The following is a 26,261-nucleotide window of genomic DNA, read 5'->3' on the forward strand; positions in this document are numbered from 1 at the left end:
CAAGATGGGATGGAAGATCATAGAAAAACAAAGAGGGAAGAGGCTCCGGCAGGGAGGCTGCACAGGAGTAAAGGTGGGCAGGGGATTAGGTGGGGGCTGTGATGGATGAAGATTGTCTGTTCATGGGCCAGTGGTCTCCAGTCCACCAGCCCCGGAGAAACTCTGTTCTACTCCTTGCTTGAGCTCTGGGCTTTCAAGGTCTTGTCTGTCAAGGTGATCATGTGGATCAAAGGAGAATTAATTTTTCTCCATTTTTATTCATCAAAGAAATGATTATGCTGGTCAGAACTGCTGAGGGCAGCTGAGCAATGGCAGGGAGGCTTATGTCGGGGAGGCCTGGGGAGGCAGTGAATCGTAGACCTCACCCATTCCCTTCTCTGACACCCCCCGCCCCCGATGCCTGCAACTCACTTTCTTGTGGCATAGCTCAGAGCTCCAGGCCTAGAAAATCAGAGGAAGATCCTGGGGGCCCAAGAGGGAGGCTGGGGACAGGTGGGGAGCGGGTAGCTCAGCCACTCAGTCTGGATGCCTGTCACCTTCCGTTCTGGCTGGCCGGCCACATGAAGGGCCCATTCTGCTGCCCATTCACAAGGGGCTTTCATGTCTGCAGCCAGTGAAGCATTGCTCCCGTCTCAGCCAGCAAGGAGACACAGGGGAGGGGGCGTGCAGACTTGCCATGACCTCAGACTCCATGCTGGAAAGGCATGGCCCTGGGCCAGGGCATTCTAAGCAGCCCATCTGCCCCAATCCCCCAGCTTCCAGGCCACCAGAGTCCTCGGCAAGGGGGATCTGAGTAAGAGATGGGCAGTGACTCCCCAACTCTTGTAGAAACCTAGTCCTCCCATTTCAACAAGGGTAAGGCTGATCTCTCTTCCAGCTTATTCAGGGCAAAAGATGGCCCTCTCATCACAAGAGGGGCAGGAGTCCAGTGGGTCATGGCTCAGCCCCCTGCTCCTTTCCCAGGGAGCAAGGTAAGTATGGTAGCCTTCAGGACAGGGCAGGAAGACCAAAGCCTGAACCCTTGCGCAGCCATGGGAGAAGACAGCACATTAGAGGGTAGCCCCCGAGACCCAGGAGAACAGGGACTGACTCACGGTGCCCTTCCAGGGAGGAGGGAGGCAGTCATATCCACAGCCCGCCCTTGAAGAGGGGCGAAGTGGAGCTGGCAGGGCTGCTGGTAAAAGCAGCACCCCCGATCCCCACCCCTCAAGTCCATTCTCCAGTTGGGAGAAACAGCAGTGACCATCACATGGTAAGCAGTGAGTGGTTCTGTGAGCTGGGCCTCCTGAGAGTGGACCCTTTCAGCTGTGGCCTGTCCATCTGTCCAGCAGCCACAGCCCCTGTGATGTCACCAGCCCACTGTGTTGCTTGGCAACTTTCCAGGATTAGCATTCTGCCCCTCTCATCCCTGACGTCCCACCATAGGCTGATGTTGCCATGGCAACCCGGATGGATGCTGCAGCTTTTTGGACAGCTGTACCTAGTGTGGGAAGTGCCAGGCAAAAGCAGGGAAGCAGGTGCCTCTCTACAGGCCAAGGGGGGTACCCAACCTATACGCAGACCCATTGAGCAGCCAGACTGCCCTAAACAGGGCCATGGAGTCCTTGTCCCTTCTAAGAGCTGTGGACACCTTGCCTCCAGTTCCCCTCACAGTCCTTTCTTCCTTCTGCAGTGATCACTGAGTACCTGTGTGAATGCCAACAAGAAAAATAAAACCACAGTTTGGATTCAGGAAAGGTTGCACCACCATCAGGTCTTGAAGGGTGAGTAGGAGTCCGCCAGATGCAGGAGTGGATGGAGACAGGTTCTAGACAGAGGAAGCAGAAGCCTGTGCAAGGGCTGAACCACTGTCTCCAGGCACAGATTACACCCTGCCTCTAGGTTCCTCATGGCCTGGCCTCTCCATCTTTCCCACTCAATACACTTTATGGTGGGGATAGGGTCCAATTCAGTTCCAGACACTTAGTGCCCAGCAACAGGCCTGGCACCAAGCCAGCACGACTAAAATGCCAAGTAAAATTCAACATCAGGGCCTATGACCTCCCCTAGTACTAACCGTCTCAGCAAGTCTGTTTCCCCATCTATGAAATGGGGCCAGTTTTGAGAAGGCTGTGGGCAGGGGTTCTCAGGTACAGATGGGGTGATGTTTTTCTTTTGGTTCTTTTGGTTTGTAAACCACTTCTTTCCCTTACAGAAAAAATTGGAAGACTAGTACAGTGGACATCTGTGACCTTCAGATTCCCTAATTGTTATATTGCAGCACTTTTGCTTTATCTCCTCTTTGTCTTTTTATCTAGCTATGCTTACCTATATGTATAATTTTTGCTGAACCATTTGAAAGGAAATTGTAGCGGACATTCTGACGTGTTTCTTGAAACACTTCAGGCCACATCAACTAAGGACAGTCTGATACAACCACAGTAGCATTATCACTACAGTAGCATTATCACATCTAAGAAAATTAACAATAATTCAATATTCAGAATAGGGCAGGAAGATCAAAACCTGAACCCATGCCAGGTCCTGAGAGCAGATGAGGGGCATCAGAGGGTGGGCGCCCGAGCCGAGGGGTGTCGGGCGCATCCGCTGCCCAGCGGAAGCGGCGGCCTGAGTGGAGTCACCGTGCAATGGGTGGGTGTGGCTTTGTGAGCCAAGCCCCAGGAGAACCAGAACCCACCTTTTCCGCAGTGCCCTGACCAGCTGTCCCGCAGCTGTGGCTTAAATGCCAACTTCCAGTTCGTAAATTTCTCCAATTATTCCTCCCCAAATTATTTACATATGTATATGTATTTAAATCAAGATTTAATCAAAGTTCTCACGCTGCATTTAGCTGTTTCGCTGCTTACTCTAAAAGGGCACAGGAGGGAAGATGGGTGGGTGATGGAGCCTAGAAGAGTGACGCTCCCTGGTCGGCCCTAATCCTGCCGATCGGGGCATATGCTGGAACATCCCAGTCCCAGTGTCCTGGGCGGAAGTAACCGACACCTGGAGTTGGTGGGTAGGTAAGGGTTCAGGCTGGAGAGGTTCGCGGACGGAAGCTCCCGCCCTGCGGTGCCGGATGGCCCCGCCCCTTAGCAACGGCCTAGCGTCCCTCCCTAAAGACGGGGCTGACGCATCCCCGCACTGCTCGGTGGAACCGGTACGTCGGTGAGGCGGAGGGGTTGCGGGGCCAGCGCGGGCAGCGGGACCTCGAAAAGGCGCGGAGGGCGAGTGGACGAGGGTGGGGAATGGGGTCTCCCAGGAGTCTGGTTGCTGAGCCTTGGCCAGGGGGAAAGAAGGGAGGTGCGCTTTATTTTATTATTTTTGAGACGGAGTCTCGCTCTGTCGCCCAGGCTGGAGTGCAATGGCGCGACCTCGGCTCACTGCAACCTCCACCTCCCGGGTTCAAGCGATTCTCCAGCCTCAGCCTCCTGAATAGCTGGGATTATACGCACCCGCCATCATGCCGGCTAATTTTTGTGTTTTTGTAGAGACGGGGTTTCACCCTGTTGACCAAGCTGGTCTTAAACTCCTGACCTCGGGTGATCCGCCCGCCTTGGCCCAAATGTTTGGATTACAGGCGTGAGCCACTGCGCCCGGCCTGGAGGTGCACTTCAAACAGCCTTGCAGTGAAGTCCTGTACTTGCCAGACCAGTTTTTGGGCCCCATCCCCATGCTGAGCACGTGGCAGTCCCATCAGCTACCCAATCCTTCTCCAGATCCCTACCAGAGTTGTTACAGAGGTCAACTTCATTCCTTTCTCCACCTTGCCCATCCATTAGTTCATTTGTTCACACAATCATTCAGCAAGTACTTTCTAGGCACCAGCTGTGTGCCAAGCCCATGCCAGCCTCATGCTAGGTGCTAGGTGCCAAGTTTCCAGAGATCAGCGTTACTTGAAAATGCCTGCACAGCTGACAGGAAAAACAGATGTGCACATGTAATACAGGGAGAGGTACACTGGAGGGGAAAGACACAGTTGTGGAGGGCAGTTTGCATCGGGTGAATGCTTCAAAACGGTGGAGAGAACCCCAAGCCTGGGGGAGCAATAACCATTCATGGTGTTGTTTGCCTGGTCGCCCCAAGGGCAGATACTTCCCAAATCCCTTAAAGTCGCAGATCCATTTGTCTGCTTATGCAGAACCCCGGGGTGTGAAATGGATAAAGGTGCAGGATCCTTGTTGAATCGGGTGAGTGGCATAGAAGCCCTCCTGCTTATGTGGCTCCCCACAGGCACCCACTTTGCAGAATCTCAGCACCCAGTTGGAGAACCACTGTTGTGATGCTAGAACATGGATCTTTGGGTCAGCCAGAAGTGAAGACCTCAGTTTCCATTCTGGTTCTGCCAAGTGTTTGGTTGTGTGATCTTTGCAAGTTTCTTTACTTTCCTGGGCCCTAGTTTCCTCAACTGTAAATTGGCAATAATAGTAGTACCTGCTGTGAGGTTGGAATACCCCTATTCATCTGTGTCTCTTCAGCCAAGTGCTTGGCTACTGGTTGAGTCAAGTGGGGTTGAGTGTCAGTGAATCCAACCAGAAGCTTCCTCTGGCTCAAGCCAATAGGGCTCCCCGGTGATCTGAGTGGGGAGAAAGAAGAACTTGGGTTCAAATTTCAACTGTGGCTCTTGCTGGCTCTGTGACCTTGGGCAGGTCACCTAACTTCTCTGAGCTTCGTTTTCCTGCCTCTGAGAAATGAGGATACTCTCAGTTCCCACCTCAGAAGTTTAAATGAGATGATGCATAAAATAAGTCTGAGCCACCAATAACATTCACCATTCCCAACACTGTGCCCACCAGGGCCACCCCTGCCATCTCACTGGCCAGTTTCCTTCAACATACAGGGGGAACTGCCCAGAATGACCAGAGGCAGAAGCCTTGCTGGGAGCCATGTTCTTCTCCCTCCTGCCAGTCACACTCATTCCCAGGCAGAGACTGCTGTCACCCATGAGGCCGCGGCAGGAGGCAGACTGGGTCTTTCTTTCTGTCTGTCTGTCTAGCTCCTGAGTATACTGGTAATGCACAGGTGCACAGAGATGGGGCAGGGCTGGAAGGGAGCCATTGTGAAGGGCTGAGGGATGGAGGGGAAACAGGTTCTGAGTTTGCAGCTCACTCTCACACCTTCTTTGGGACACACCTTGGTGCATTCCCCCCACTGCCAGCTTGCATGGAGGGAAACAGTTTACCGGGGCAGCAAGTTCACCCATTATGGATTCCTTTTGCCCCCAGCAACCCTGCAGTTTCCTGGACATTTGCACATCTGTTATTTCCGAAGATCCTTATAACTCCTTATAATGCACCAGTAAAGCAAACCAAGCATGTTCAGGCCCATCTGAGAGCTGAGGAAGTCATGGAATGGAATGCTCTCCTGTGGAGCTGGGACCCTGGCCTCTCCAAGCCCTGCTCTGTTGGGTGATTTTGTTCAAAGATGAAACAGACATCTGTGGGTTTGCAGCATGATGAAGCTGAGCCCCAAGGGGTCCTCTGTTCTTTAGGGTGCTCCGGGAAGTGTTGGTGACTGTTAGACAGGTGGGCCAGACTCGGCATTGTCTTCAGCACCTGTCCTGGGAGGCAGCTGGCCACCAGAGACTGGATTCAGGGAGCAGAGTTCCGCTAGGGGAGGCCGGGCAGGCCCGACTGGCTGGAGGCAGGTAGGCCTTTGGGCTGAGTGTCTGGGGCTTCCTGCCAGAGCCCCATCTGCCCTTCTTCGGCCCTCAGGCGCCCTGACAACTCACCACTCACTTCTTAGAAATGGACTCAGCTGCTGCATGCTGCTTCAGCACTGCTGGATAGTTTTGCTCTAGACAGCCCTGGCCACCCACCCCACTCCTCAAGTCAGTGCAGGCAAGGGCCCCCTGCCGTGATCCATCAGGAGGCCTACACTAGCACAAAACACCCAGCAAAAAGAGTGCCCTGTTCTTCAAGCTCTTGGCTCTTTGTCTCAGTGTGCAGAAGGGATGGGAAAATGGGATGCAGAAGGGATGGGAAAATGGGATGGGGCCAGGGAAGGGGGGCTTGCTTGGGCTAGGCCTCTATTTCCTTTCATTAAGATGCTTTCCTTTTCTTTCTTTCTTTCCTTTTTTTTTTTTTTTTTTTTTTTTTTGATGGAATCTCGCTCTGTCGGCTAGGCTGGAATGCAGTGGCATGATCTTGGCTCCTTGCAACCTCTGTCTCCCGGGTTCAAGCGATTCTCCTGCCTCAGCCTCCGGAGTAGCTAGGATTACAAGTGTGCACCACCACACCCAGCTAATTTTGTATTTTTAGTAGAGATGGGGTTTTGCCATGTTGACCAGGCTGGTCTCTAACTCCTGATCTCAAGTGATCCACCCACGTCAGCCTCCCGAAGTGCTGGGATTACAGGCGTGAGCCACCAAGCCTGGCCATTTCTTTCTTTTTTCTTTTCTTTTTTTTTTTTTTGAGATGGAGTTTTGCTCTTGTCACCCAGGCTGGGGTGCAATGGCGCGATCTGAGTTCACTGCAACCTCTGCCTCCCGGGTTCAAGTGATTCTCCTGCCTCTGCCTCCCACGTAGCTGGGATTACAGGCATGTGCCACCACACCTGGCTAATTTTGTATTTTTAGTAGAAATGGGGTTTCACCATGTTGGTCAGGCTGGTCTCAAACTCCTGACCTCAGGTGATCCACCCGCCTCGGCCTCCCAAAGTGCTGGGATTATAGGAGTGAGCCACCGCCCCGGCCTCTTTTTTTCTAATTGCAATTTTTATTGAGGTAATTGTAGACCCCCTTTTTATTTTTTGCACTAGCATTATGTACAAACCTCTTCTTCACCATACCCTTGTCCAATTTCTTGTCATGTTCTCCTGCCCAAGGATTCTCCGTGGTGATGAATTTTGAGGTAGCCAAAAGCAACAGTGGCTTTGCAAGGGCTTGCTCCTCCCACAATAAAAACTCTATAAACCCTTGTCCTCCAGGTGGTGGATGTGCATGCACCCTGGCGGCATCTGCTGCTCCCTTTGCATAAGACGGGAGGGTATACGTTTCCTGAGCTGATCTGATCCTGAGAGCCAGGGTGGGTGAATGCTATTTTGTTGCTGGTAGAGGGATCTGTGGGCCAATGGAGGGTCAGGATTGGGGTCCTGCTGGGGAGACCATTTAGTCCTCTGGCTCCAGGGTATGGGGGGAGGTCGAGTGGGCAAACACAGGGGAGGCAGGGCATGGTCCAGCGCTCACAGGTGCTAGGGAGGCTCATGCACCACACTGGGAAAAGGTAGGGAAGTCTAGCAGGGATGGGCTGGGGGTGCCGGGGCTGCTACTGGCTGAAAGTCATTTTAGGGAAATTTATTGGGTGAGCAAGCTCTGGGCCTCCCTCCCCATCTCCTGCTACTGAGAAGTCAGGCCTTGCTCTATAAAATGGGGGAGAGGGGTGGACAAGTGCAGTCGCATGCATGGGTTGGGGGCATCTGCAGTGTTTCCCCTCACTCAGCCCTTAACTCTGGGTGGGCTCATTTCTCACATGCAGTGTCCAGGGCAGGCCCCACCGTCTCCTGGTAGGACTCAGGGTACTGTATGCCTGTCCAGATTAGGAGGAGACCACTCCCTCCTTCTTGCTCTTCTGTTACCCATGGGTCATGGGCTGGGGCTTGTGGCAGGCAGGCAATCTAGGCATCCATGTGTCTCGGGGCTAAGACAGAGGCTGGCAAGGGCTGACTGACGCTGGGTTCTTCTCCTAGGAGCTTCGGCTGGGGCATCTCCCTGAGAAGCAGCATGGAGCAGCCTAACAGTAAAGGCTATAGCCTGGGAAGGACCCCTCAGGGCCCAGAGTGCAGCAGTGCTCCTGCAGTCCAAGCGGGGACCCACAGGGGCCTAGAGTATAACCCGGGGAAGATTCTTCCAGGATCAGACTATGGGTTGGGAAATCCTCCAGCCCTTGACCCCAAGCTCCCACATTTACCCCTGCCCCCGGCCCCACCCACACTCTCAGACTTGGGGCAGCCCCAGAAGTCACCCCTGACAGGCACTGATAAGAAGTACCCGCTGATGAAGCAGCGTGGGTTCTACTCCGACATCCTCAGCCCTGGAACCTTAGATCAACTTGGGGTGAGTATGGCAGCCATCCCCTACCAAGCCTCAACCCTTCCTCTGGGCTCCGTTCACCCATCCTTTCATCCTTCTCCCCACCAGTCAGTCCATCTGTTCATTTAGCTGTCTATCGATCTATCCATCTGTCTTTCTATCCATCTACCCCCTATTATCCCCTCATCCATCCTTCCATCCATTTTTCTCACCACCCATGCATCTGTCCATTCATTCGACAACTCATTACTGAGCTCCTGCTGTGTGCCAGGCCCTGGATGGAGCCCTGGAGATGCAGCAGGGATGAGACGCCCACGTCCCTATTGTCATTGTTGTGGGGCAGTGGCTTTGGTAGGGAAGACCCCTTCCCCTGGCTCTGGTTGGGAAGGTTCCACAGATGAGGTGATGTACTGCTGAGATCTAAGAGACAGGATGTAAGAGTGGGGCCTGGGAGCATGTTCCAGGCAGGGGGAGACAACAGGTACAAAGACCTGGGGTCCCTGAGAGAGGGCACGGCTGTGTGAAGAAGAAGGCTAGAATGCGAGGGGAGAGATCGAGGGAGGAGGCTGGGGGCAGGGGAAAGAAGTGGGGGAATGACGAGGAGAGAATTCAGAGTCCTGTAGGTCCCAGGCAGCCTTAGGCTTTAGGCCAGGGAGGGGCCAAGAAAGACAGGGTGAGGACCCCCTGATATGCATTAAACCTGCCGTGCCAGTGGCCCTTGGGAGAGGAGGTATGTACAGAGATACCTGCTGGCCTTGCAGTACCTGCTTCATGGCTCAGCCCCAGGATGCACTGTGGAGTGTTCTCAGATCAAGGAGGGGAGCTGGGCTGGACCAGAATGGGGTGGGGCCAGGATGTCCTGGGTAGCCACAGCTTGTTGCCCACTGTGGCCTTTGAACGGGGAATTGTGCATACTCACTGGTTCTGCCCACTCCTGTGCTCCTGGAGTGCTCCCTGGTGGGTCTCAAGGGAGGCGCCTGGGCTCGGGGTCCCTCCCGGGTCCTGCCTGTCCCTGGGAGGTTGACACATACTCAGGGCTCCATGTTTGGTTTCAGGAGGTATGTCGTGGCCCCCGAATGAGCCAGAACCTCCTGCGGCAGGCTGACCTTGACAAGTTCACCCCAAGAGGTCAGTGCTCAGGAGGGCTGTGTGAGTGGGTCCCGGTAGGTATTTCGAAGCAGGCTTTTGGCCTCAGGGAGACAGCCTTTTCTTGGCTATGGACCCCAGCTTCCTTAACTGTGGAGCGGGGATAATAAGAAACAGGGTGCTTCACAATTACCCACTCATGGTGAGTGCTCAGTCAGCCACAGCTACCGAGTCATTACTCTTAGTGGAGCCATGACCTTGACGCTGGGCTGGGCTGGGCTGCCAGGGGTCAGAGCCACAGCTTTCTTTCCCTGACTGAGGTCAGAAGGGCATATGGGTGTATTTTCTGCCTCCTGTGGAATGTGGGCCCTGAAGAGGCCAGGACTGTCTGAGTTGCTTCCTGCTGGAGACCCAGCACCTAGAACAGGACCTGGCTCAGATAGATGCCTGGGAGATCCCTGCTGAAGGAGGAAAGGGGGACTCTCCTCTCAGGCTCATGGAGAGTCTCAGAGCACAGCTAGGGTGGCGAGGACTGGGACAGGTCTGCAGGGTGTGGGGCCTTCCCCAGTGGCAGAGGGGAGAACAGGGGCTCCAGGAGAAGCTCTGAGTGGTGGTGAGGAACTGCGCAGGTGGCCTCCCACCTGGCCACAGTTTGTGCCTCTCCCCGGCAGACAGGACGTCCCCTTGGATCAGGCCCAGATGCCCTGTGGCTCCCCCTGTCTGCCCCTCCCCCCACCCCCAGGAAAGACCTGGCTCCTTCCTGCTGCTGTCCACACCAGTCCTCTTGGAGCCCACAGGCCTTAGAAAACATCACGAGCATGTACATTTGTGCACTTATCTGAGGGTCTGGCCTATTGTTTCCAACAGTCTCACAAGTATCTGTGACCCAGAAAATGGTTACTAACCGCAGATCTCAGCACTGGGGGTATTGGGAATGGTGCTCCTGCCACACATGGCAGGGTGGGCTGGGGGTGATTGGCAGATGGCAGCTCTACCCACATGAGAAAAAGCAGCACCCAGCGGCACAGGGTAGTGTCAATCAGGGCTCTCAGCAGCCAGTAGTGGACATTCACTTTGCTGCCCGAGGGCTGGGGTAGCCTGCCCCGGCCCGCGGACGCAGCAGGGTCTGGAGGCCAGGCATGGGTCTCTTCGCCCTGGCTCCTTCTTGGCCACTGAGTGGGTCCTGGGGGTGGAGTGGTGTCACGCAGCCTCAAGAGCTGGTGATTAGGGCTCTGAAAACAGCCTTCTTGGCAGCCCTGAGATCTGGGCATTTTTGATGCAAAGAGGGAGGTCCCTTGACTACTCAGCAGCCTGGTGAGAGCAGACTCCAGCTAATGGTGGAGGCTCCGCTGAGCCTTGGACACTGCCCAGGCACCACCTCTGGTGGCCTCTGTGGGACCCCAGATGCCACTCCCAAGGTGGGCCCTCCTGCAGCATGACCACCTCTTGGTCCCAGGGAGGCAGTAAGGCCCAAGGAAGGGGTCACCAGGGCCCCTGGGACTCTGGACCCTTCTTCCAACTGGAAAATAGAGGGGACCATCAGGAGGCTGCCCAGAGCCCACCCAGGCCCTGGGAAATGTGGCCATCCCCTCCTAAAGCAAATGCCCACACCCCTCTCCCCACCTCTGTGGTCTCACTTTGCCTGGGACTTTCTTCTCCATTGATTATCTGGTGTCACAGGCAAACTGAGATGGATGGTCACCCTATCAATGGGTCTCTCCCCACCAACTCCTCTTCCCCCAGGTATGGAATGGAAGCCTCTGTATACCCTGCTCATCTAAGTAGCGGCAGTCATTTTGTGACTTGAGGGTCCTGCAGGGCCGGAGTAGTGGAGCCACCCACAGTATCCAGGATGCCTCAAGCTGGCAATGGCCCCAGGGAATGAATATCAGACTCCAATATGCTGAGGGGGCCTCTGCAGTAGGGGTGGGAGGAGACCATCCCATTTCATCTTCCTATCCAGTGGTAACCCTCTCCCTTGTTGAACTCAACACCTGGCTTGAGCATGGCCCCTGGTGCTGGGTGGTGTGGAAAGGAGTGGTCAAGCATGCTGGCTCTGGACAGGGAGAGCAGGGCTAGGACAGACCTTCTGGAAGCCACCGTCCCTCCAGGCTCATAGCCCCAGGACACCTGGTGCCATGCCTGTGTTCTCCCAGCCACTGCCCAGCCACAGGCAAGCTTTGAGCTTCCCACACTCCAAAGCATACTACCTGGTTGGTAATTTATTTTATGGGGTGGAGGCTGGTTTTTGGGTGCTGGCCTGAGCCCTGAAGCCCCTGCCCCTGCTTCTACCTGCAGTCGGAAGCTTTGAGGTTCCTGAAGACTTCCAGGAGCGCATGGAGCAGCAGTGCCTCGGGTCCACCACCCGGCTGCTCGCCCAGACTGACTTCCCACTGCAGGCCTACGAGCCCAAGATGCAGGTGCCTTTCCAGGTGCTGCCAGGCCAGCGTCCTCGCAAGATTGAGATCGAGAGGTACGGCTGGGTGGGCTGTGGGGAGACTGTCCGGGAGGTGGCATCCACCCGTCTCAGGGGATGAGGAACTGCAGATCACCAGGTGATAATCCTCATGGCAGAGCCTGTGCACAAGTGTTTAGATCGAATCTTCTAGCCCTTTGGTGTCTTAATAGGAACAATTTACGTTATGGAGTTGGGGAAGGTGGCATTGAGGTCAATGAATGGGACTGCGGGGCGGGACAGAAGGGCAGTTGGAGCCCAGGACACCAGCCCCAGCCACCACACCACTTCCTGATGAGTCTCAGAGGGGTGGAGGGCTCCAGAGGGGTCTCTCGGCCACACCCCTGTCCCCACAACCCCGTAGGCCCTTGTGGACACCCATGGAGCCACCTCACACGAGCCAAGCCATCCTGAGGTCCCCTCCCTGCCCTTGACCAGGAGGAAACAGCAGTACCTGAGCCTGGACATTGAGCAGTTGCTGTTCAGCCAGGGCATCGACTCCAACAAGCTCATGCCCAGGCACCTGGACCCCCAGCACCCCCAAACCATCGAGCAGGGCCATGACCCAATCTTCCCCATCTACCTCCCACTGAAGGTGAGCCGGGCTTCCACAGATGGTTGAGGGACAGGGGCAGAAGTGCGGGACCCCAGTGGACGCTCAGGAGTCAGATCTGAAAGGGGATTGCCCCACCAGTCACCAGCACTCTCTTGTCAAACAGGGCAGGTCAACAATAGGAACCCATCCCAGGTACTTTGAGCATCCTAGATGGGGCAGGTGGGGCCCCCAGCCCCCCTAGAATGCTGAGTCTTTGCTTCTTCCCTGGGCAGCCTGTATGCCTGGCCTTGGCCTCCGTGCCACCCATGGGCAACCTAGATGCGGCCCAGCTGGACTGTGGAGTATCCTCCCTGACCAGTGCCCGCCTCAGGGTAGGCAGCTGCTTCTGGGCTCACTGAAATGGGAAGAGCAGGGTTGGAAGAGGGAATCAGTGCCACCCCTGTGGGGTATAAATCAGGAAACGAATCCAGGGAGGAGAAAGAGGGAGCATGGCCTGGCTCTGGCTTTCACTCACCTCCCCTCCTCTCCTCTCTGCGGCCCTGAGTGTCTCTCGCCTGGTGGTCCCTGTAAGGAGGTAAAGCTGAGTCTAGCTAAGGGCTGCCTCCTGACAGCCCCGAATCTCACCAGTTCCAAGTTGGAGTAGGATCCCCAGGAAAACCCAAGGGCCACCTCTTCCCTTGGTCCTGAGCTAGGTGGCCCTGGGCAGTGGGAGAAAGAACCCACCACCTGCTCTGGGTCCCTGGACACCCCTCTGCCTGAGCCTCAAGTGGCTTGGCTGGATGGGGATCCAGGGTTTCACCCAACCAGATGCTGTGTACCCCTGGGAGCAGCAGTGGAGAGGCTTAACCCCCAGTCCTAGCAGTGGAGAGGGTCAGCCCCCAGTGGAGAGGGTCAGCCCCCAGTGCCACCTTGCAGCTCTCTCACCTGGGGAGGGTATTACTTAGGCACCCCATCCTTTGGCACACCCAGTCCCACCTGGGCCCCACTAGAGGAGCTGCTGCTTCCCAATGTTGGCCTGCTTTCTTCCAGGTATTTGACAATGAGGACTTTGACTGCCGGACTCCCAGAGAGTGGATCAACATGGGCTTGGAGCCAGGGTCTCTGGACAGGAAACCTGTCCCGGGAAAAGCCCTCCTGCCCACTGATGACTTCCTGGGGCATGGTGAGCAAGGCCACTCTGGAGTGGGGACACTATCTCATTCCAGTAGCAGCCCTGTCACAGACTCCTGGGCTCCCCTGGGACCTGGCAGCCACCGGAGGCGAGGGGTCTTTCAAGACCTCTCAGCTGGTAGACAGGCCTAGAAGCTGGCCTCACAGAGGCAGGAATGCAGGGACCAGGGAAAACATCATTGGGAGAGCTGGAAAAGGGACAGCTGGATGGTGTCTAGTGTTTTGAAAAATCTTTGATTTATTGGTAGTAAAATATGTACATGCTCATTGGGAATATTGAAACATGCACGAGGGGCACAATTCCACTCTCCATCCCTCCACCCAGAAGCCCCATTGTTGCAGCTCTAACCATGGCCTCTCAGCTTTCACTTTTGTGTGCACAACACACACCATCACACACTTGCTCACAAACACACATCCCCATCATCACACACATTGACAAGCACATTCACTGTCATACACACCCCCAACAACCTCTCTTGTGTACACATTTTCACCACACAGAAACACAGTCTCCTATTGTCACCCATCCACAACCACTGTCACACCTCACCATGCCCACTTGATGCCACACAGGTTTGCCTTGTCTTGGCCTTGTCAATATCTGCCCAGGGAGTGCCCCTGGCTGCTCCTTTGGCCTCAGGCCTGCCCCAGCGGCTGTGGAGGCTCTCCCATTTCCTGCTGTGGAAAGCAGTGCCAGGTGGGCATCCGCAGCTGACATCTCGGCCTGCACGGCTGGGTGTCGATGCAACATCCTAGGAAGGTGTGGGCCATCATTTGGGAAGTTGGAGGTGGCTGTTCCCCTGTGCAGGGCTGAAGGCTGCTCTGCTCCCCACCTGGTGGGTGGACAAGATGCTGTGAGTTGGGAGTGGGCCCAGTAGGCCAGCTCCAGGTGGGAAGCAGGGTTGTGATAGCCATGACTGGTTTTAAGACTGCCCAGTGAGTCCATTGAGCAGGCTGTAAATTTATGTTTCATTTTAAAAACATCTTAATGCTAGAATCAATTTCTCTGAACTAGACAAGAAGCCCAGAATGTTCCCTTTACTTTGGACTTAATTACAAAAATAATTTAACTCAATTGTTCCCAGATCGCCAATTCCTGGTGATAAAACCAGAAGGTTTGGGGCTGCATTAGCCTTAAATGCACCAAGTAGCAGCCTCCATCGAGGTGCTCTGCTTACACCCCTTCACATGGCCCTGGTCTGGGATGGTGGCCCAGGTAGGAGGAGGGGTGAGCAGGGAGAGGCTCTGCTGGGGACCTCTTGTTTTCTGCTGGGAGCTTCAGTGACATCTTTTCATCTGAGTTGAGCCGAGACAAGGCCAGTATTTTCAGAAAGGCAACCTACTAGGAAGGGAAGGGAAAAGCAAAACAGAGAAGCAAAATAGGTGAGCTATAGACCTTGTTTACCCATCCTTTACTCAGCTAGCTGGTGTCAACAGGTGGGGAGCATTTCCTAAGAATTCCAGCCCTTCCTTCCTCAACCTAGTCTGTAGAACTCAAACAAAACAAAACAAAAAAAACCAGGGGGCCAGGCGTGGTGGCTCATGCCTGTTATCCCAATACTTTAAGAAGCCAAGGCAGGCGGATCATGAGGTCAGGAGTTCAAGACCAGCCTGAACAACAGATGAAACCCCGTCTCTGCTAAAAATACAAAAATTAGCTGGGCATGATGGTGCGCACCTGTAATCCCAGCTACTCGGGAGGCTGAGGCAGAAGAATTGCTTGAACCTGGAAGGCGGAGGTTGCAGTGAGTGGAGCTCGCGCCATTGCACTCCAGCCTGGGCAACAGAGTGAGACTCCATCTGGAAAAAAAAAAAACAGAAACAAACGAAACAAAAATAAACAGTTTTTATCTCGGCTCACTGAAACCTCCACCTCCCAGGTTTAAATAATTTTTGTGCCTCAGCCTCCCAAGTAGCTGGGACTTCAGGCACACATCACTACTCCCAGCTAATTTTTTTGTATTTTTGTAGAGACGGGATTTTACCATGTTGTCCAAGGTGGTCTCGAACTCCTGAGCTCAGGCAATCCGCCCACCTCGGCCTCCCAGAGTGCTGGGATTATAGGCATGAGCCACCGCGCCTGGCCTCAGTTTGTTTTTAAGCCACTATGTATTGCAGCTGCTCTGCTGGGCACCATATGTGTGCATCTTCCTTCTGCAAAAGTTTATCGAACACCTGCAAGGTACTAGTTTCCATTCCAGGCCCAGGGACACAGCTGTGACTGAGATGGGACAAAGTCGCTCCTGCCCTTAGTGAGTTGACACTAGTGTGAGCAGGTCAGCTGTGAACCAGGAGCTGATGCATAAGTAGTGTGACTTTCGGCACTGTGAAGAACAGAATGGGGTAACAAGTCAGAGAGTGCCTGGGACAGGGGTGCTATTTTAGGCACAGAGGCTTCTCCTTGGAGAAGGGAACAACCAGCAATGAGGCGACCTGAGTGGAGAGTGTTCCAAGCCGAGGGCACAGCCAGTGCAGAGGCTCTGCCGTGGGAACAAGGTCAAAACTCACAGGAATAGCCAGACATCCAGTGTGGCTAGAGAGAAATGTGTGAGGGGCAGCGGTGGGAGGTAAGCTAGAGAAGTGGGCACAGGCTTTCAGCCCAGGAAACCAGTGGGAGGCCAATCCTGACCAAAGAGCGGCTCCTGCCCTGCCCTGCCGTGCCGTGCCCTGTTCTCAGATGAGGGGCCCAGGGACTGAGCAGCCAGGGGCAGCCTGTGGGGAGGGCTTCACCCTGGCCATGGTCACCTTGAAGGGGGTCCAACTCATTCCTGACCTTTACAACTGGGTTCTCAGCAGGTCTCCTTTAACTTGGGGCTTTCGTGCCACCTGTCCCAGCCTCCCATTGGCCTGTGTGTCTCTCTGCCCTGGTGGAGGTTGTGCTGAGCACCAGGGCAGAGAAGCCTGGTCTTTCTGGCTCCTTCTGCAGCGCGGGGTTCCTCAGAGGCCAGCTCGGCTGGGAGGAAGCAGGGCCCTGGCTCTGCTGGAGCAGAGGGGGGCATCCCAGCAGGAGAGACGCCAGACTGGTGATCTCTGAGACCCATTCCCAGCGATGCTGCCAGCACTCAGAGGCCCCTTCCTGCCCCCATGGCGGGGGGCACTGGTGGAGTTTCTCCTCCTGTTTCAGAGGACCCCAAGAGTCAGAAGCTGAAGTACAAATGGTGCGAGGTCGGCGTCCTGGACTACGACGAGGAGAAGAAGCTATACCTGGTACACAAGACAGACGAGAAAGGCCTGGTGCGAGATGAGATGGGGAGGCCCATCCTGAATGCAGGGGTCACCACTGAAGGTATGAGGTCCTGCCGCTGCCCCAAGCAGAACCCCAGCTTGGGCCTGGCCGGCCCGTGACTGAGGCCAACTCCGCCCAGGGCACTGCCAGATCAGGTCTGAATTCTACTTTTCTGTTTGCCCAATGCCCTGACCGGTGAGGACCAGAGGACTCATCACTCAGAGACCCCAGAAAGGGCAAGTGGCCATTATTTGGCATGTCAGCTCTGAGCCCAAGTCCCATCAATAAGCGATGCCTGCCCTGGGTGTGGGATCAAGGGATGGGCACTTGAACAGCCATGCCTGTATAACTCCTTGTCTAAATGCTTTTCTTTTTTTTTTTTTTTTTGAGATGGAGTCTGGCTCTGTCACCCAGGCTGGAGTGCAGTGGTGCAATCTTGGCTCATTGTAACCTCTTCCTCCTGGGTTCAAGTGATTCTCGTGCCTCAGTCTCCCAAGTAACTGGGATTACAGGTGCCCACGACCACACCCAGCTACTTTTTTGTAATTTTAGTAGAGACAGGGTTTTACCACGGTGGCCAGGTTGGTCTCGAACTCCTGGCCTCAAGCATCCTCCCTCCTTGGCCTCCCAAAGTGCTGGGATTACAGGTGTCAGCCACCGCGCCCCAGCCTTGTCTAAGTGCTTTCACATCCGTCCATGACACCTTGTGAGATGGGCCGGGCAGGAAGTGTCGTCATGCCCATTTCACAGATGCAACAGGGGGTCAGAAGAGGGAAACAATTTGTTCAGGGCCACTGGGCATCCACGGCACAGCCGGCCGGAACCTAGTGTTTCAGCCCAGAAAGCCTGATTGCGTGTCCCCTTCTCCCTCTCACCCGGCCCCCAGGAAGGCCACCCCTTCAGGTCTGTCAGTACTGGGTGCCACGGATCCAGCTTCTCTTCTGCGCTGAGGACCCTTGCATGTTCGCACAACGTGTGGTCCAGGCCAACGCCCTGCGCAAGAACACGGAAGCGCTGCTGCTCTACAACTTGTATGTGGACTGCATGCCCTCTGACGGCCAGCATGTCATCAGTGAACAGAGCCTGAGCAAGATCAAGCAGTGGGCCCTGAGCACGCCTCGGATGCGCAAAGGCCCCTCGTGAGTCCCCGCTCGGCCTTCCCTATTCTGGGCATCACCTTCTTCAGGGAACCTTCCCATAGGAAGTTGGTGCTACTCCAGGGTGGAGCTCCCTCAGGGCTCATCTGTTTGAGACTGTCCTGGCTATTGCCCTCTGGACTTGTTGGGGCCTCAAACAATTTTTTGTTCATCTCCAGATCCCTCATTATCCATATGGACTCCTGGATCCTTATTTTATTCAAAGGGTTACAATTGACTACTTTTTAAAAATTTTGATGCTCAAATTGTCCTAGATTTGGCCAGCGGGAGACTTTTCAAGCTAATTCCTGTGTCGCCTTACCATGTTTCCATCATTCTTCAAAACCCTTAGATGATGATTTATTAGCAAGATGCCCCTAAGATAACTTTACTTTCTGGCACAGCAAGAATTTCCAGGCTCATTGTGTACTTTCCCAGGTCCAGTCCTGAAACCAGCTGTTTCTCCAAGGAAGCTCTTTTTATTTATTATTTTAGTTTATTTTTTGAGACAGGTTCTTACTCTGTCACCCAGGCTGGAGTGCCTGGAGTGCAGTGGGGCCATCTTGGCTCACTGTAGCCTCAGTTTCCTGGGCTCAAGCAAGCCTCCCACCTCAGCCTCCTGAGTAGCTGGGACTTAGGCATGTACCACAACATCTGGCTAATTTTGTTATTTTTTGTAGAGACAGATCTCCCTATGTTGCCCAGGCTGGCCTTGAATGCCTAGGCTCAAGTAAATCTCCCACCTTGGCTTCCCAAAGTGCTGGGATTATAGGCATGAGCCATCATGCCCGGCTGGAAGTTCCTTTTAGTTGAGGAATTATATTTAGAAACCAAGATCTGGGCATTAGATGTGCTCATTGCTACTGGGATATCATTGCTTTGAGACTCCCACAGCAGACAGATCTGGGAAATATATATATACAGATGGTCCCCAATTTATGATAGTTTGACTTACCATTTTTCTTTTTCTTTTCTTTTCTTTTCCTTTTCTTTTCTTTCTTTCTTTTTTTTTTTTTTTTGTTTTTTTGAGATGGAGTTTGACTCTTGTCACCCAGGCTGGAGTACAGTGGCTTGATCTTGGCTCACTGCAACCTCCGCCTCCCAGGTTCAAGAGATTCTCCTGCCTCAGCCTCCTGGGTAGCTGGGATTAAAGGCACCCGCCACTATGCCTGGCTAATTTTTGTAGTTTTAGTAGAGATGAGATTTCACCATTTTGGCCAAGCTGGTCTCGAGCTCCCAACCTCAGGTAATCCACCTGCCTTGGCCTCCCAAAGGGATTACAGGTGTGAGCCACCATGCCCAGCCAACTTACCATTTTTCAACTTTATGATGGTGCGAAAGTGATATGCATTCAGTAGAAACTGTACTTCAAGCATGCACACAACCAATGTTTTTTTTTTTCATTTTCAGTACAGTATTCAATACATTTCAAGAGATTTTAAACACTTTGTTATAAAATAGGCTTTGTGTTACATAATTTTGCCCAATTGTAGGCTAATGTGAGTGTTCTGAGCATATTTAAGGTAGATTAGGCTAAACTATGGTGTTCAGTAGCTTAGGTGTATCAAGTGCATTTTAAACTTATGACAGGTTTAGTTGGAATGTAGCCCCACTGTAAGTAGAGGAGCATCTGTAGTTTTATAGTCATGCATCACTTAATGATAGGGACATGTTCTGAGAAATGCGTCATTAGGTGATTTCATCATTGTGCAAACATCATAGTGTGTACTGACACAGACCTTGATGATATAGCTGGCTGCACACCCAGGATATATGGTACAGCCTAGTGCTCCTAGGCCACAAACCTATACAGGCTGTGATTACTGAATACTGCAGGCAACTGTAACACAACGGCAAGTATTCATGTATCTAAACATAGAAAAGGTACAGTAAAAATACAGTATACAAGATAAAACATGGTACATCTATGTAAGGCACTTACCATGAATGGAGCCTGCAGGGCTGGAAGTTGCGGTGATTGAGTCAGTGAGTGAGTGGTGACTGAACGTGAAGACCTAGGATATTACTATACACTACTGTGGACTTGATAAATACTGTATACACTTAGGCTACACTAAATTTATTTTAAATTTTTCTTTCTTCAATAATAAATTAACCCAACACACCTTAGGGCCAGGCATGATGGCTTACATCTATAATCCCAGCACTTTGGGGGGCCAAGGTGGGTGGATTGATTGAGGCCAGGAGTTCAAGACTAGCCTGGCCAACATGGCAAAACCCCATCTCTACTAAAAAAAAATACAAAAATTAGCTGAGCATGGTGGCACACGACTATAATACCAGTTACTTGGGAGGCTGAGGCCCTAGAATCGCCTGAACCTGGGAGGCAGAGGTTGCAGTGAGCTGAGATTGCGTCACTGCACTCCAGCATGGGTGACAGAGTGAGACTGTCTCAAAAAAATGTATGTAATTAATTAATTAACTAACTTTAGCTTACTTTAACTTTTCTTTTTTTCTGTTTTTTTTTTGAGACGGAGTCTTGCTCTGTCGCCCACGCTGGAGTGCAGTGGCGTGATCTCTGCTCACTGCAAGCTCCGCCCCCCGGCGCCCGCCACCATGCCCGGCTAATTTTTTTGTATTTTTAGTAGAGACAGGGTTTCACCGTGTTCGCCAGGATGGTCTCGATCTCCTGACCTCGTGATCCACCTGCCTCAGCCTCCCAAAGTGCTGGGATTACAGGCATGATCTATAAGCTTTTTTAAAAAATGTGTGATTTTTTTTTTTGCTTTTTAAACAAAAAAAGCAATGTGTGATTTTTTTTTTTTTTTTTTGCTTCTCTCCCGAGTAGCTGGAATTACAGGTGCCTGCCACCACACCCAGCTAATTTTTGTATTTTTTAGTAGAGACGGGGTTTCACCATGTTGGCCAGGTTGGTTTTGAGCTCCTGACCTCAGGTGATCCACCTGCCTCGGCCTCCCAAAGTGCTGGGATTATAGGTGTGAGCCACCGCACCCGGCCCTTTTGCTCTTTTTCCCTTTTGTTTTTTGTTTTTTGTTGTTTTGAGATGGAGTTTTGTTCTTGTTACTCATGCTGGAGTGCAATGGCGCAATCTCAGCTCACTGCAACCTCCGTCTCCTGGGTTCAAGTGATTCTCCTGCCTCAGCCTCCTGAGTAGCTGGGATTACAGGCATGTGCCACCACGCCCAGATAATTTTGTATTTTTAGTAGAGACGGGGTTTCTCCATGTTGGTCAGGCGGGTCTCAAATTCCTGACCTCAAGTAATCTGCCCACCTCGGCCTCCGAAAGTGCTGGGATTACAGGCCTGAGCCACCGCACCCGGCCCCTTTTTCCCATTTTTTAAATAGGATTATTCATTTTTTTCCTTGTACAGTTGTTTAAGTTTCTTATAGATTCTGGATATTAGACCTTTGTCAGATGCATAGTTTGTGAATATTTTCTCCAGTTCTGCAGGTTGTCTGCTTACTCTGTTGATACTTTCTTTTGCTGTGCAAAAGCTCTTGAATTAGGTCCCACTCTTCAATTTTTGTTTTTGTTGCAATTGCTTTTGAGGACTTAGTCATAAATTCTTTCCCAAGGCCAACATCCAGAATGGTGATTCCTAGGTTTTCTTCTAGGATTCTTATGGTTTGAGGTCTGACATTTAAATCTTTAATCCTGGCTGGACGAGATGGCTGACACCTGTAATCTCAGCACTTTGGGAGGCCGAGCAAGGTGGATGGTTTGAGCTCAGGAGTTCAAGATCAGCCTGGACAACATGGTGAAACCCCATCTCTACCAAAGAACATAAAAAAATTAGCCAGGCATGGTGGGGCGCGCCTATTGTCCCAGCTCCTTGGGAAGCTGAGGTAGGAGGATCACTTGAACCTAGGAGGTGGAGGTTGCAGTGAGCCGCACTGGTACCACTGCACTCCAACCTGGGTGACAGAGTCAGACCCTTTCTCAGGAAGAAAAAAAAGAACAATTTAAATATGTAATCCATCCTGAGTTAATTTTTGTTTCTGGTGAAAGGTAAGGGTCCGGTTTCAATCTTCTGCATATGGCTAGCCAGCTATCCCAGCACCATTTATTGAATAGGGAGTCCTTTCCCCATTGCATATTTTTGTCAGTTTTGTTGAAGATCAGATGGCTGTAGGTGTGTGGCTTTATTTCTGGGCTCTCTATTCTGTTACATTGGACTATGTGTCTGTTTTTGTAACAGTACTATGGTGTTTTGGTTACTGTAGCCTTGTAGTACAGTTTGAAGATAAGGTGATGCCTCCAGCTTTGTTCTTTTTGCTTAGGTTTGCTTTGGCTATGCGGGCTCTTTTTAGGTTTCATATGAATTTTAGGCTAATTTTTTCCTAGTTCTGTGAAAAATGACTTGGTAGTTTGATGGGAATTGTGTTGAATCTGTAGATTGCTTTACAGTGTGGCCATATTAACAGTATTGATTCTTCCAGTCCATCAGCATGGAGTGTTTTTCCATTTGTTTGTGTCATCTCTGATTTCTTTTAGCAGTGTTTTGTAGTTCTTCTAGAGATCATTTACCTCCTTGGTTAAATGTATTCCTAGGTATTTTTTTTGTGTGTGTGGCAATTGTAAATGGGATTGTGTTCTTGATTTGGCTCTTAGCTTGAACATTATTGGTGTATGGAAATGCTCCTGATTTTTGTACCTTGATTTTGTTTCCCGAAACTTCACTGAAGTTGTTTATCAGTTCCAGGAGCCTTTTGGCGGAGTTCTAATGCTTTTGGATCTGCATTTTACTTTGTTTGATATCAGCGTAGCAACCTGACATTTTATTATTTCCATTTGCCTGAGAAATCCCTCTATTTTGAGCCTTTCTAAACTAATTCATTTTAGATCAGTTTCTTACTTTCAGCATATAGTTTGGGTTTTATTTGTGAGCCAAATTTAAAACCTTTTTCTTGTAATAAGCCCATTCACATTTATTGGTATGGCTAATAGGTTTGACCTCAACTCAGTCATATTACTTCATATTATAATCATTATGTGTATTGTAATACAATGCTATGTTTCTTTCTCTACATTATATGTTTTCTTAGTTCTTCTATTTTAAAAATTCCTTTTGGCATTTAGGAAGGTCTGTACCTTTATTTTAGTGGTTTCTTTTATAGTCTCCATTATCCCCTGCTTTCCTACTTAACCCTTTAGTATCTGGCCTGTTTCATTGTTGTTGTTTGTTTTGTTTTGTTTTGAGACAGGGTCTTGCTCTGTCACCCATGCCACAGTGCAGTAGCACAACAATCATAGCTCACTTCAGCCTTGACCTTCTGGGCTCAAGCTATCCTCATACTTCAGCCTCCTGAGTAGCTGGGACCACAGGTGTGAGCTACCATGCTTGGTTAATTTTTGTATTTTTATAGAGACAGGGTGTCCCTATGTTGCCCAGGCTGGTCTCAAACATTTGGGCTCAAGCAATCTGCTCACCTCAGCCTCCCAAAGTGCTGGCATTATAGGAGTGAGTCACCATGCTCAGCTCTACTTAATTAATTAATTTATTTATTTATTTTCGAGATGGAGTCTTGTTCTGTCACCCAGGCTGGAGTGCAATGGTGCGATCTCTGCTCACTGCAACCTCTGCCTCCCGGGCTCAAGCTATTCTCCTGCCTCAGCCTCCTGAGTAGCTGGGATTACAGGCGCCTACCACCATGCCTGGCTATTTTTTGTATTTTTAGTAAAGAATGGATTTCATCATGTTGGCCAGGCTGTTTTCGAATTCCTGACCTCAAATGATCCACCCGCCTCGGCCACCCGAAGTGCTGGGATTACAGGCATGAGCCACTGTGCCCAGCCTCTACTTAATATTTTAACTGTTAAAATATTATTACTATTCCTCCACACTCATCTCCACCTTTTAGTCTTCAACTTACAATAAACTCTATTAAATGTATCAATATTTTTTCTGAAGTCTCCCGTCATCTCTTGGTTGTATAAAGTTCCTTTTCTAGGAAGAGCTCAAGGGTATAGAGTTCCTTGAGTTCTCACACGTTTAAAACGTGAAGGACAGCTTGACCAGATATAAAATTCTTAGTTCACAGCTTTTATTCTATGAGTTTTTAAAAAATTCTCCACTTTGGTTGCCTTGCCTGTGTGATGCTTTTAAGAAGTCTGAGGTTGGCCGGGCATGGTGGTTCACGCCTGTAATCCCAGCACTTTGGGAGGCTGAGGTGGGTGGATCGCCTGAGGTCAGGAGTTTGAGACCAGCCTGGTCAACATGGTGAAACCCCATCTCTACTAAAAATACAAAAAAAAAAAGCCAGGTGTGGTGGCAGGTGCCTGTAATCCCAGCTACTCGGGAGGCTGAGGCAGGAGAATTGCTTGAACCTAGGAGGCAGAGCTTGCAGTTAGCTGAGTTTGTGCCACTGCACTCCAGCCTGGGTGACAGAACCAGACTCCGTCTAAAAAAAAAAAAAAAATTCCCTTGAATTATAGTTTTAAATCTTGGTTCTGTTCCATTCTTTTGTTTTTCTTCATCAAGGATTCCATTATGTATCTATATCTCTATGTATCTATGTATCTTTTTATATATTGCTGCTGCTTTGCGTATCTTTTAATTCAACCAGTTTCCGACCCTTTTTAGTTTTTTCTAATTTTATTTTTTAAAATTTTATTTTCTTTCTTTTACTTACTGTATTTTCTCTCATTTTTATTCTCTTGGTTATATCCTGCCTTTCTTCAATTTACTTCATTATGCTTTGATTTGACTCTGTTTTCTCTCGGTCACCTTGTAATTTCAGCTTCCTCCCCGTGATACTTTTATTTTCCATTTTTTCCTTGAGCTTAATTAAGTCTCTTTTCTTACCGACATTTGTCCATTTATATGTTTTATTTTTGAATTTCTGATTCAAGGTGGTTTTTCAGATGCCCAAACACTTGTTTAAGGCTATTTAGCTGAAGTATTGTGTTACAGTTTTCTTCTGCTTGGTACTTGTTTATTTTTTTAGGGGTGATGGGAATTTTATCAGTTAAGATGCTCTTGTCTTCTCAAATGTCCAAACAAAGCTAAAAGATGCTCTCTTTTTCTTATAGAAGCAAATGTAGATGGTGTTCACCTATTCATTTCAGGATTTGGAGTGATTTGCAAGCTTTCTAGTTCAAGGGCGCCCTCTTCTGTCAGTATTGCACATTAGTTTTTTTGTTTGGTTTTTTTTAGAATGTGCTCTGTGTGTGTGTCTGTGTGTGTGTGTGTGTGTGTGTGTGTGTACACACGTGCTGGGGAGAGGGATGTGGGTCCTCCAAGGTTTTTGTCGTCTTATCTTGCAGAACTCAACATTTCACTTTTGCTTCTTTTCCCTTATCCTCCAGTCTACAAATGACCCCTTTCCTTCTGCCTCCTGTCCCATAAGTCATATGCCTTTCAAAGAACACTGCCTTTGAATTGCATGCCCTTAAGTCCCTTCCTTGTAGTAAGTGCTCTGATTTACCAGGGCTTTTTTTCAGTATTTTTACAGTTAGGGTTACTTTCTCTTTTTTTGAGATACGGTCTCACTTTCACCCAGGCTGGAGTGCCGTGGCATAATCACAGCTAACTGCAGCCTCAAACTCTTGGGCTCAAGTAATCCTCCTGCCTCAGCCTCCCTGGTAGCTGGGACTACAGGCATGTGCCACCACACCTGCTATTTTTTTATTTTTTGTAGAGATGGGGGTCTCACTTTGTTGCCCAGGCTGGTCTCGAATTCCTGGGCTCAATTCATCCACCCACATTGGCCTCCCAAAGTTCTGGGATTATAGGCATTAGCCACTGCGCCCAGCCTGGGTTACTTTCTCTTTCTGGTAGGATTTTATTTATTTATTTATTTATATTTATTTTTTGAGATGAAGTCTTGCTCTGTCACTCAGTCTGGAGAGCAGTGGTGTGATCTCAGCTTACTGCAACCTCTGCCCTCTGTGTTGAAATGATTCTCCTGCCTCAGCCTCCCGAGTAGCTGGGACTACAGGCGGTTACCACCACGCCTAGCTAATTTTTGTATTTTTAGTAGAGACGGGGCTTCACCATGTTGGCCAGGCTGGTCTTGAACTCCTGACCTCAGGTGATCCACCCACCTCGGCCTCCCAAAGTGCTGGGATTACAGGCATGAGCCACTGCGCCCGGCCTCTGGTAGGATTTTAGATCTATCTTAGGGTTACCACTATTTCCCTTTTCTGCAGTTTTTCTTAGACTGCCCTTGTTCTCTGTGAAAACTTGCAGCAAGAGTGTGAGAGACAGCTCACTGGAGATAGATTTTTTTTTTAAATTTACAGATAATTTGAAGTCTAGGCATTCTGCTGATTCTAGTTGTGCTAAAGGTGTGGGTTTTGGTAGTGTTAGTTTTTTCTTCCTTCCTTCCTTCCTCCCTCCCTCCCTCCCTCCCTCCCTTCCTGCCTTCCTTCCTTCCTAGGATGTGTTGGGAAATTTGAATCGATATAGCCACCTTACCTTGGCTGTCCAGAAGTCTGTTTCTTGAATTTTATTCAATTCATAATGTTTTTGGCTTTAAGTATCAAAGATGCTGGTCTCAGATTGTCTTAGACAGCAGGGAAGTGCATTCCTGTACCTGTAGCAGGAAAACCAATGCAGGACGCCCCAGGGTTGGTGCATCAGGGCCCTGTCTGCAGTGTATGCTGGCTTCATCTTCAGGCGAGATGGCAGCAGCAG

General features: G+C 50.9%; 1 protein-coding gene across 6 annotated transcripts in view; it reads left to right on the forward strand.

The window, feature by feature from the left end:
• Positions 1-1,641: 1,641 nt before the first annotated feature.
• Positions 1,642-26,261, forward strand: part of DNAH1 (dynein axonemal heavy chain 1) — an 83,919-nt gene continuing 59,299 nt past the window's right edge. For 5 of the 6 annotated variants that reach the window (XM_054681930.2, XM_063805885.1, XM_063805887.1 and 2 more), the window contains exons 1-9: positions 1,642-1,763; positions 6,907-7,004; positions 7,666-8,032; positions 9,064-9,136; positions 11,393-11,567; positions 11,988-12,144; positions 13,135-13,267; positions 16,403-16,564; positions 17,391-17,643. In XM_054681930.2, coding sequence (XP_054537905.1) covers positions 7,700-8,032; positions 9,064-9,136; positions 11,393-11,567; positions 11,988-12,144; positions 13,135-13,267; positions 16,403-16,564; positions 17,391-17,643 — 1,286 coding nt within the window. In that variant the 5' untranslated portion in view covers positions 1,642-1,763; positions 6,907-7,004; positions 7,666-7,699. The remainder of the gene's footprint in view (positions 1,764-6,906; positions 7,005-7,665; positions 8,033-9,063; positions 9,137-11,392; positions 11,568-11,987; positions 12,145-13,134; positions 13,268-16,402; positions 16,565-17,390; positions 17,644-26,261) is intronic. The other variant, XM_054681929.2, reaches the window with a different exon arrangement.

The sequence above is a fragment of the Pan troglodytes genome, chromosome 2, assembly GCF_028858775.2.
Source record: "Pan troglodytes isolate AG18354 chromosome 2, NHGRI_mPanTro3-v2.0_pri, whole genome shotgun sequence".
NCBI classification, from domain to species: Eukaryota; Metazoa; Chordata; class Mammalia; order Primates; family Hominidae; genus Pan; species Pan troglodytes.